The sequence below is a fragment of the Moschus berezovskii genome, chromosome 8 (assembly GCF_049115385.1).
Source record: "Moschus berezovskii isolate FMDL1 chromosome 8, NW_MosBer_1.0, whole genome shotgun sequence".
Classification (NCBI taxonomy): Eukaryota; Metazoa; Chordata; class Mammalia; order Artiodactyla; family Moschidae; genus Moschus; species Moschus berezovskii.
This window is the reverse complement of record NC_142467.1, coordinates 10,550,593-10,563,056: the sequence shown is the minus strand read 5'-3', so window position 1 is coordinate 10,563,056 and position 12,464 is coordinate 10,550,593. Positions and strand designations below refer to the sequence as shown.

At 36.4% G+C, this 12,464-nt stretch overlaps 1 protein-coding gene across 1 annotated transcript in view; it reads right to left on the bottom strand.

Annotated features, from left to right (window-relative positions):
• ST8SIA4 (ST8 alpha-N-acetyl-neuraminide alpha-2,8-sialyltransferase 4) overlaps positions 1-12,464 on the bottom strand; it is a 103,741-nt gene that overhangs the window by 56,835 nt on the left and 34,442 nt on the right. The window contains exon 4 of the mRNA XM_055429710.2: positions 3,221-3,514. Within this exon, the coding sequence (XP_055285685.2) occupies positions 3,221-3,514 (294 nt within the window). The remainder of the gene's footprint in view (positions 1-3,220; positions 3,515-12,464) is intronic.

Genomic DNA, 12,464 nt, shown 5'->3' with positions numbered 1-12,464 from the left:
CAGGTTCTTTACCACTATTGCTACCTGGGAGACCCGAGTGTGTATATGGATATGTTTGCATATGTGTATATGGATGTGTACATGTAAGCATATATGTATATGTATGTATGCGTTAGAGTGTGTGTGTGCGTGTGTGTGTGTAAGACAGGACAGAGTGACTTCTTTATTTTTCTATGAGTCAATGATACTCAACTTTAACACATCAAAACAGAAGATGTGTGGAGAAATAAAGATTTTCACGGGCAATTATGAGAGTATTATTGTAACAATGGTTTGTAACTACTGTCATTTGTTTCCATATGACTTAAGGGATTAGTACATTAAAAGTTATTAGTGTCAAATCTAGGATTACTGTCCCCTTGGTTTATTACTCTAAATCTTGTTTTCTACATAATTTAGGATACTAATGCATTAAAAATACTAGTTTATGTTTTGGGACACACTAGCCTGGTGGGCTTCCGTCTATGGGGTCACAGAGAGTCGGACACGACTGAAGTGACTTAGCAGCAGCAGCAGCAGCATGCATAAAAATTAGTTTTGTGCCACCAACAATGGAAAGTAGTGGGGACGAAACGTTTTGTGTGTTACTGAAGTTCAGCTGGTATAAATTCACATACAAGTGTCATAACTTTAAGATTCCAAATGAAATCCCCATGGTAACCACAAAGAAAATAGCTCTAGAATATACACAAAGGAAATGAGAAAGAAACTCAAATGTTTCACTGCACACATAGCCACACAAAATACTAAAATACAAAAGACAGTAATATAAGAACAGGAGTGACAATACCAATGTCAGACAAAACAAATGTTAAAAAAATTACAAGAAACAATGAGGGACATTACACTAAGTGAAGTAAGCCAGTCGTAAAAAGACAAACACTGTGTTATTCCACTTATCTAAGGTAGTTAGACTGTCCAAATCACAAAAACAGGTAGCGGCATGGTGACTGCCTGTGAGAGGGGAGAAGGGAATGGGGAGCAATTGTTTAACAGATAAAGAGCTTCAGTTTGCAAGAGGAAGAGAGTTCTGCACGTGGGTAGTAGTGACAGCTGTACAACAAAACGAATGCACTTAATACCACTAAGTTGTACACTTAAAATGGTTGAGATGGTAGATTTTCTGGTATGTGTTCTTTATCACAATTTTTAGATGAAGGAAAAAATATAGACCAAATTAGACCCTGGTGGCTCAGAGGTTAAAGCTTCTGCCTCCAATGCGGGAGACCTGGGTTCGATCCCTGGGTCGGGAAGATCCCCTGGAGAAAGAAACAGTAACCCACTCCAGTATTCTTGCCTGGAGAATCCCATGGATGGAGAAGCCTGGTAGGCTACAGTCCACGGGGTCGCATAGAGTCGGACACGACTGAGCGACGGAACAGAACAGAACAGATTTTGTTAAAATTCAATTCCCGTACATCAACAGACACCATTTAGAGAGTGAAAAGCAAACCACAGACTGGAAAAAATAGTTGCAATACACATGATTAATAAAGAAATTAAAAAATAAAAAGATATGTTCCTAGCACATTACAAAGTTGCTCTCTATTAAGAACACATCTTTTTTCATTTTTCAGACTCAATCTGCAATTACAGGAATCTGTAACTTTAAAAAAATTACCTATCTTCTGAATGCCTGTATTTTATCTTTGTTAAAACTTCATGCCAAATGTCAAGAGAATGAAAGCTGAATAACCAGGATCTAATTGCAAAAAATGCAATTTAATTGTGTGCAGAATAACAATTAAAAATAAAAACTGTCTCAAGATTTAAATAAAGAAATGACAAATTCCTGAAGGAAATTATCCCAATACCAAAACAGAAAACACCTTAGCCCAGTCCAAATGCTATTTTTAACTCTGAGTTTGGAAAGACTTTTCTTTTGGGACTTCTGTCCATTGTATTTAATTGGTACCCTGAACTTGCCCATCGCTTGATGTCCACTGACTTTGCTCTACATTTTTATCACTTGATGAGTAAATTAACCAAAAGCCTACATGGTCTTTGTATCTCTAGCACTTCTCCTTGTCAATACAGTCTGCAGTTACAAGATTTAATCTCCTAAATTCACATATCTAATCATGTTTCATGAAGGATAAAACTGATTCTCTTCCGAACCAGATCACAAAAGTTATTTTTTATCCTATTGCACCAAAATGGACTCCATTATTACACAATTTTACCACGCACTAAATTATTTTCCTGCCTCAGTTTGCTCTAATGATACAATAACATTTCCTTCTGTTTCTTCTTTTTTCCCTTGACAGTCACTTTAAAGTTCTTAAAAATCACCTCTTGCATTACAAGTCCAGTTCAGAAGCTAGATTTTTAGGACTTCTTTGTTAACATGAGGAACAAATTCTACACTTCCGACAATATTCCCCCTTATCATTTGTTTATGCCTTAGCTCACTGTACAGGCCTCTACTTCTACCAGAAAGCCTATGCATTCCTCTAAAGCAGTGATCCGTTCTTTAATTTCGAATCTACAGTATCTGATATTCAGTAGATATCTAATAAATATACAGTATTGCTTATCTTTGTGTTATGCATGTTACATACATATGTATGCACGACTGAATTTAGCCTTTTGGTTATTTGCCACTTTGAAACAAGAGTCTACTTCTGAGGTCTTTCTGTTGAGCTTGTATTAATAAAAGGAAAATATTGACATAATCCATAAAAGTGGCATCTGTGACTTTAGTGGGGAAGCATTAAGGCATATTATCTCAGCCAGTTTTATCACTCATTGGCCTCTTAACTACAGATGGGATTTAATTACTTCTTACAGACATTTAACATTTAAGCTTCTACAACATTGCCCACTAGCTATTTAGCACTTCTGTTCATAGTTTTTACCCAAAATTCATCAAATTATACTATGAATTCTTATTATTCTTTAATGCAGCAACATATAAAAATCAGTAGTTTGTTTATAAGCAGATAGTTACTTCTTACTTACTTGGCACTTACTTGTGCCAAGATCATATGTTTGCCTTTTCAAAGAAGAGAAGTGCTAAAATAAAATAGTAGGTAAATAAAATTCAAGTTGGTAAGCAGAGTAGCCGTTATAAAACAATGGAAACTATATACATATATATATTATATAGTATATATATATATTATATATATAAATTACTGAAGTTCCTTCCGGTCTAGGGAAACTGTGTAGGTATATGACCATTGTGCCAAGGACAGACTGGTCCTTTGCAGACACTTACCCTCTGACAGCATGAATAAGTCTCAGTGATGGATAGGCAGTCCGCACTTTCAGTTTATTCTTAAGGATTAACGCATTAACCCACTCCACATGCTTCTCTCCTCCTTTGACCATGAAAGCAGGGATCCAAAGGACACTGTCATTCAGCATGGAAAGTCTATGCACAAATTTTTCTCTGTCACTCTCATTCCGAAAGCCTCCAAATGCTCTTTGTACAACTGACGGATTCATGGTAATAAAATCTGATTTAGTTCCCACATCTGCAGCAAACTCCACCACAGGGGCTAGATTACACCTGAAGAGGGAAAAAATTAATGGACAAATGAAAAGTAAGTATGAAGCATTCACTTATAAAATGGCATTCATGAAAAGAAAAAGTGGAATGAGCATGTTTTTTGTTTTTTAGTTTTTTTAACCAGTTAGGGAAAAAAGATAATATGCCTGGTAAAATTACATTTTCAGCAAGTCATCACATTTTCAGGAATACAGTACTGTCTTCAATAAGGATGATAATGGGGCTCAAATTGTCATTTATACTGATACAACCTGTTGAAGAATACGCATTGCTATTATCTTCATGAAAACCACATGATATAAATTCCTAATAAGGGGATTTATGATGGTAAATTCATAAGAGCTCTGCCATGAAGTAGGCAGTCTAAGCCACATGCTGTTCTAGAAGTAAGTAAAACACACTTGACCTGATGGTCTAACCTGCACCACTTGTCAAGCTTAAGTCATTTCAACAAGTTTCTAAACATATGTAAGTGGAGATGGCTTTTCTGTATCCTGAAGTTAAGGAAAAATATAACTCCTTGCAACATTTTCCACAAACCTATTTATAATTGCTTTCCCTAGGCTTAAATGGGGAGGAAAAGTAAGAAAATGGAGTTACTGCATTTAATATGCCTCTTTGAGATGTTAACAGAGAAAAATCCTCTACCAAGGGATCAGATATCTTTCTGTCCCTTTTGAGGACATCCTCAAAATGCCTGACTTCCCTACTAATCAGACATGAGCCCTTTGTGGAGGAGGACTCCTGTTCTCCACGTCGGAACTCCTGGGCCTCACAAAGTACCTGATTCTGATACTATTCTTGTAACCTGATTTCTGCAATTTAACAAAGCTTTGGAAAGCACCTGGAATTTGTCTTCCACTTGTGATACTTCGATTCTGTCACAAAGAGTTCTGGATTTGATGAAACTTAAAAAACAGCTTTTAAATTTTACAATAGTTTAACTTGCTAAATAAAAAAAAAAAGGCACATTTTAATTAGTTGATCAGTGAAAAATTAGATTTTTAACAAACAAGAGTTTGCTAATTTGGAAACAAAAATAATTTGAATCTATACATTCATGAAAACACACTCTCACACGCACAGATTTTTTTGTTTTCTTTTCGATAGTTTACATCAGCCTTTCACATGAAGGGAAGATAAACGAATTTCCTCTTGCTGCATTTTTGCAGGTTTGACTGCATTATGATGGTTTCTCACATTTCTCTACATGGCTCATTTCTCCACATTAATTAAATTCTCAAACCAGTTAAATTTAATTAGAAAGTAAAGTGTGTGTTCTTCTATTGAAATTATTGGCTTATATATCATTCCTTATGGCTCTTAATTAATATATCTGATTACTTCCTAGATCTCTGACAACACTTATCTAACACAACAAATATCTTCCATCTCACACAATTAAGCAGAGTCTCTGTTATCTAGGCTGAGCTACTGAGAGAAAACAAAGTTAACACATCATATTATTTAGAAATAATCTCAAGTCGTGTAACTTTAATTAAACCCACTAGATTATGTGATAGAGTATTTATCTGTCTCCATCCATGATCCATGCACTGTTGGAGATTAGTTATTACTCATTCCTCTCACAGTAAGAATACTAGCAATGGGACTGCCCTGGGAAAGAACAGCTACATGCTCACAGAAGCAAACTGGACATCTTACAGTGTAACTCACAGAAGACTAAGGAATGATTATTTTTGAAGTCTTAAAATGCGTTCCACATCAGCTTCAAAAACAGTCTAAAGTTCCAACCAAGCTGATTATCAGATGGATTTGGAAAGTGTGGAAATACGTTCTGAACAACACGGGTACAGACACTTCCCCTTCCTTAGGGAAAAAATAGACAGCATTTGCGAACATGACAGTTAACACGTTCCTGTCTGGGGAGATAGCTTCAGACAGATCTTTCTGCTGTAATGATACCTCAGCCATCCTTTTCAGAGGACTCTACCAGAGGAAAAACAATATCTATAAATGTCATTTTCTCTATAATTGTAAAAGTAATCAATCAGAGCCAACCCTGTTAAAGAGAGCCAAGATAACATCCCAATGAATTATCTTTTCAGGAAAAAAAAATGACTTAGTTTTTGCTTTTCATTTCTGTTTCTTATCACATGTTTAAAAGCCCCTGCACATCTCAAGTTTGCAAATGCCCACTCTTTCCGAACAACCTCAGCTCAGTTTCTGAAACAGGACTGTCTGGCCAGGTGTTACTAAAGAGTTAATAAGGTAGTCATCAATAAAGTTGGGTGCTGAAAGACCGGGACTTTCCACCTTGGAAACAAAAGGAAACTAAAAGAATAATAAGATTTCTGGAGAACAGGGGTGATCAAGAGGGAACTGGGGAGGTAAAAAACACTAAGTGGCTGTGATGCAAACTGAAAGGGCATCAGGCGATCAAAGAATCATCAGTCCACCTGAGCTTCACTGTACAGTTTCTATGACCCAAGCACAGCCTACTCAGGCTTTGCGAAGGATGGAAATGGAAGTACTGAACATAGCACGACAGAAGGACACCCCGTAACATCTAGACTGTGCTGGCTCCGCAAGCCTGCTTGTTCTTTTTGTTTGGAGTGCCTATGTCTAAGTTTTTACTGGAAGGAAAGATGAATATCATGTCCACATGTGGCCAGCAAATTAACTTCACTGTGGTTGGATTAGATATGTAGTCATATAATTAGCTGAATGTCACATAATCAGGGCAAGCGTTAAGGAAGCCAAAATAACCAACCAGCTGTGTTGTACTCCAGCAATTCGGTAGACTTGTTGTGAACTTCACAGCATTACTAGTAGCAATGGTGCTGATTGAGCAAGATTATAAATAGGTTTGCAATCACACATTCTTCATCTTCCTTTTTAATAAATCTTCTCAGGGATTACAATAATTAAAAGTAGCCAGAATGGGTAGCAAGCATTTATGAAGCATTATTTCACATTATTCTTAGTCTTGTAAAATTGAAGAGTGCTCGATTTTTAAATGGTGGATTTCTGTGAGTCAAAACCTGAGTATGCAAGAATATTTAATGCACTCAAGTGCTGCTTCTTTAGCCAAATTAAATTTGTGTGTGTGTATTAGTTGCTCAGTTGTATCCAACTCTTTTTTGACCCTATACATTGTAGCCCACCAGGCTCCTCTTTCCATGGGATTTCCCAGGCAAGGGTACTGGAGTGGGTTGCCATTCCCTTTTCCAGAGGATCTTCCTGACCCAGGGATGGAAACCTTATTTCATGCATTGCAGGCAGATTCTCTATCATCTGAGCTACCAGGTAAGCCCCAAATTTTTATACTGACCGACTATTTTGACATATCAAAAACATGAAACTATATCTAAGAATTAGGTATGGTGGCCAAACTCACTGCTTATTCAAAGCTGCCCAATTTTCAATTTGTTTGTGTTTATTTTCCAAGACTGATTAAAAACCTTTGGAAATGAGGCCAGCTCCATTTCCACCCTAAACCTCTGAAATTTCTTCTGTGATCTCAAGCTAGATGGGACGCCCTCTCAACAGTCCTTTATGTAGAATTGAAAGCACTTACATTTATCTTACGGCCATATAAAATATTCTTTAATGCATTTTAATTTTAATTCATTTAATTTTTAAGGAAAGCTGTGTTTATTTCACGATAATTGCTCAAGACCACCTAAAATTCTCCAGCAAGCCATATCTTTTAGACTTGTCAATATTCTCTGCATTTCCCTTAAGTTATGGCTGAACAGTCTAAGCAACTAGAAGGTCTCTCTTTCAAAAGTTCAACAGATATGCCTTAAGAGTTCATTGTGCAAATACAACACATTGCTCAGCATTTTTTTTTTTCTGGCTATCTTACTCTTTATGCTAGTTGGCAATGATGTATTCTGGCCAAAATACGATCCTGACATTTATTATTAGTAATAGCAATAAGAAAATGCTCTATTAGCCACATGTTCACATATCCCACAGGATGTGTTATATAACTTTGTGCTACCTACAGAACTAGTCATCCGAGACACTGAGGTGAAGCAGCAGGCAATGTGATACGGGAGGATGTTAATAACAACTAAGTGGATTACAGCCTTATCTTTATTTATTCTTTCTCACGTTAGTGTTCAGACAAGTTCCAATCACATAATTTTACAAACATATCCTTTTTTCTGTTAGCCAGTCTCACTGTGTATTTTGCTGTACTAACACTGAAATCCCTTAACTCAAACCATCGTAACCTTGGAACCACATTTGTCAACTGACAATGAAATGGGGGATGACCTCTTTTCTTTCCTGCCCTTAGAGGAAGCACATGGTTCCTATCTGCTCCCATCCTGGTTTTGAGCTTGAAGAGTCAAGAGAACATTGAATCTATAATACCTGGTTTTGTTCTAGGCTTTGTGGTTACCCTCTCAAAATTGCTAGGGGAAGCCAAAACATGCAACCTCTGAGCCTCTCTGACTCTTCCTGAGGTGAAGGCAGTAGAACTGAAGCCAGTACATTTTGCAGTACTTTGAGGTCATGAGTGGTAGTATCTCCACTTAGGGATGAGGAACTAGGTCAAAGTGGTTAAGAAACAAGGCTAAGGACACAGTGGATAGAAAATAAAAGCATAACTATTTAAAAATTACTGCAGGACAGGGGTTTTAATTGACACTATTTATACACCGATTTCTTTCAGAACCAGTGAAAATCTCTATATGTTCATCTTTCACCCAACCTTCCTGTAAGGAAGAATGCCTTACCATTTGGTCTTAAGCATATTCTACAAGGCCACTCAGTCACGACCTTCCCCAAACATTGAGAAGTTGTTGAACAAAGGGGTTTTAAATATCTAACACGGCAAAACAATAGTTACACTTCAGGTCTCTTGAGAGAAAGGATTTTTTAAAATGCTACTAAAAGGATTGAATAGCTAATTGATGCCATTTCTCTCAGATGGTAAAGCGTCTGCCTCCAATGCAGGAGACCCAGGTTTGATCCCTGGGTTGGGAAGATCTCCTGTATCTGGGAAGATCTCTTGGCAACCCACTCCAGTACTCTTGCCTGGAGAATCCCATGGACGGAGGAGCCTGGTAGGCAACAGTCCCTGGGGTCGCAAAGAGTTGGACACGACGGAGCGACTTCACTTTCACTTTGAAATATGAAGCCTAGGGTTAACAGATGACTTGTATGTGGTATAATATTACATAGTAGACAAAGTGCAAGTGTTGGAGATGAAGCATCATGTTGAAGATTTGAATTTTCAGTATGGTAGATGAACACAGAAAAACACATCGTGCGTTATGCTTGCTGATTAACAATGAATAAAATACCTAAGTTGACAGAAATAAATGCAAATGACACATATCATGAAAAGGACTAAGTGACTAAGTAGAAAAGAGGTTTCTTTTCACAAACCCAGATTTGTTTATATTACTGGCAAGGGTGGGAAGAACAGTGTCATATCATTTCTAGGGAAATCACAGAATGAAAAAAAAGTCAAACTCATTCTAGAAGACAACGATCCACGTAACAGACAAATAGATTATGTCATTCCCATACTTCAGTCAAAATCAAAATAGCATCACCCATTTGGCAAATTTGCTACAACTGCACAGATATTATTCAATAAAACTTAGTTTTTTTCTGGGGGGGTGAGAAGGAAAGGGATGCCAAAGAATGAACATAATGTGCTTAAATCAAATGAATTTCCATGCATGTGATTGTTTTCTTTTTCACAAAATGAATATATACAGTTGCAAGACTAAAATTTATTTGGATTATACATGTAAGTTTCTTGAAAATGCATATGAAATGAATATTAAGCATACACTCTAAATACTTTCTTTGTAATTAAAAGTGAAGGATCATTTTAACTTTTCTGAAAGGGGTATAAAGAAAAAATTCTGGCAAAAAAATCCTGTTGAGGAATTCCTTTTTTCTGGTAAAAATTCATTACTGGAAATATTTAAGACAAGGGAAACCAAGCAAGATTTTTAGGATGTATTTTTCAGCCCTCTTGTCCTAGTCAGGGAACTGAACTACTCCATTTATCAGTGGTTGCTGAGCAGTTACTATTTTTTTTACAGAGGGAAAAACTGATTTAGCATGGAATTTATGTTCTTAGAAATTATGTTGTACATTAAAAGGAAAGAAACAGCATTCATGAAATATTATGGCTGATACTTTAATCACCCATGCCAGAAAACCAAGGCACAAAAACTATAACATTTTCTCTGTGCAATTCATAGTGTTAATAAACTAAGTACCTAATGACCGTTTCAGTGGTGGTGGGAAATACACCCGAATTTTCTAACATTTAGTGATAATACCAGCAAACTTGTCATAGTAATATCTTTATTGTTAAAGAAGACAGAAACATTTTGACTTGTCATTCTAAACTACAAATGTACTTTTCTTTTCTTTTGAAAGTATAATCCAAGATTAAAAGATGATTTCTTACTTAGTATATATAGTCTATTTGACACATGGTGTTGGAAAGATGGTTGATATAGTGTTCAGAAGAGTCAGGTATTCTGATACTCACCAAGCATTCAGAAAAGTATCGTACCATGCATGGATAAAAATGAATGATTCATTTGCTAATATCACAAGGCAGGCCAAGGCAATCTCACATTAATTACATCATATTTATTCTAAATGGGTCTTTCTCTATCTCCATTTAGCAAAAAGTCCATTTTGACTGACTAAAAGGACTTGATCTCCACAATTCTTTTATCTTCTGTATCTGATTCATCACAAAGCCCTAAAAACTCATCTCAGAACATTTCTCCTGAGTACATTCTCTCTTCTTTATTCTTATCAGTATTTTCAAAGCTTAGGCACCACCATGTGTGTTTGAACTATCACTGGAATAATTTCTGAATTAATTATTACTTAGCTATAACAACTGATGAATCGTGAATTCATCTGCAATTTTCAAAGACTGAAGAAGAATAAAGGGATTATTACAGAACATGACCGTGTTCCATGCACATCATCTTATGGAAATTTATTTCAGATTTACATGTGTGTATTATTAATGACAGCAGCCGGGAAGCAACAGGAGGAGGATATCATGATGTAAGTCGTATTTCTTGCTGTAATATTTATTAAGTAGTACTGAAGAACACTGCTCTAACCAGTTCTATAAAACCTGGACTCCAACTTGATCCTTCTGTTTCAAGGACGGTATCACCTTATTAATAAGCAGATTTGATCACAATACTATCTTAACCAAAAACCTTCAGTGACATCAGTCCAAAGTTTTTCATCAATTCCCCCTACTCTTACTTTCCAGAATTTTCTCTCCACGTATTTGCCTGTCTTGTATCCCAATGGCATCAGACTACTCCATATAGTTTTCTGTCTCTATCTCTTTATTTATGATGAACATGTCTGACTGAAATTACTCCCTCTCTAAGACACTCTAGACTCCAACCTCAAAACGTCCTATCTTTTCTTAAAACTCAAAGGTTTAATGCTGTTGCAATGCTTTATATGTTTTCTTTGGCAGAACCGACTGCTTCTGTAGCACTGCTCTAAAATATTTACCTTATCTTTATTCTATCACATATGGAACTCCATTACATTTAGTTGCTTGTATAGGGTTGCTATCTCTTTAATGCAATTAGTGAAGCTAACTATAATAATAATGTCGTTTACTCTGTGTATGTGAATTGAGAACCTGTTTAATTTACAATGGTTATTTGATCTCTCAGTCTTCTAGGAGTGCTGCTGAGGCTCTCAACCAAGTCCTGAAAATTCACAGGCCTCTGGGTCACAGGTTAACATAACTCTGAAAAATGGGCAATTTTGCTGGGCTATTTCCCCATTTAAAGGGGACAGGCTCTCGTGGGCTGGCGATGATAAATGCCAAAGAAAACAAAACTACCACTTGGTTTGTGCCCCAAGGGTGTCAGTTCATGAGCTCTGCACTAAATCTTCTGATTCTCTATACAACCACTTCAATTTTCACTTTTAACGTGTTCGTTCTGTTAGATACATTAAAGATGTTTCATTAGAAAGCTGATACGGTATGTGTTTGGGGGAAGTGAATTAAGGAACACCAAACACACTAATAAACAGGTGTTACGTTGAAAACTCTGAGGCTGATAAAATGTTTAACTCTCAGAAGGTGTGCTAACTAAAATACAGAAAAATTGAAAACCAATCACTTTTTTAGTTGGAATTATTTACATTACAATAAGAAATGCAATCTGTTTCACCGACGCACCTATTCTAGGTGACGTGTGTTTTCTGTGTGCAAAGCCATCATCATTCAAAACAAGCAAGGAAAAGCTAGAGGAGTTCTAAAGGCCGAAAATAATTTTTCACTCTGATTTTTAAAAACACTCACAAGTCAAAATGCACCCATAAAAGAATACACAGGGATGCTAAGTGGAGAGAAGGAACTATGCTGCTAGGCATTCACGGACTGGTGGGGTCCCCTCTCTCTTCTATTAAAGTCTCAGTTTCAGTCCATGGTTTGTATAAATGATACTTTGAGTTCTCCTTTAACCAAGACAGTGTTCTGGTTTTTTGTTAAACATCACATAAAATGTTGAGATATGCTTAAGAGTCTATTATACATTAAAATTACCCAAGACTCTGAAATCTCAGCAGATAATTAATGAATGGATTAGAAACACCTTTGTATTAAAGGAATCAAACAATACATTTCAAATGTTAATAGCTTTCCTTAAGTTACATACAGAAGATCATGCCTCAGAAAGTTGAAAACATAAACTGAAGGACAAGGCATGTGTATGTATATGTTTAAAAGGTAAGGAGGATTGTTATTAACGATCTCAATCACTGAAGTTAAAAAGCATGAAAAGCGTATCCATGCAATCCTTCGGTGAGACGGTGTATGCCAAGAGTAGGGGCAAGAATATCCATACAAACACAACATTCCTGGAAGGGGTGCTAGTTTCCTGTCCCAAGTTGAACAGCCTTAAAACTCAGTTTCACTCATTTTTATAATGCATTCCCTTTTGTC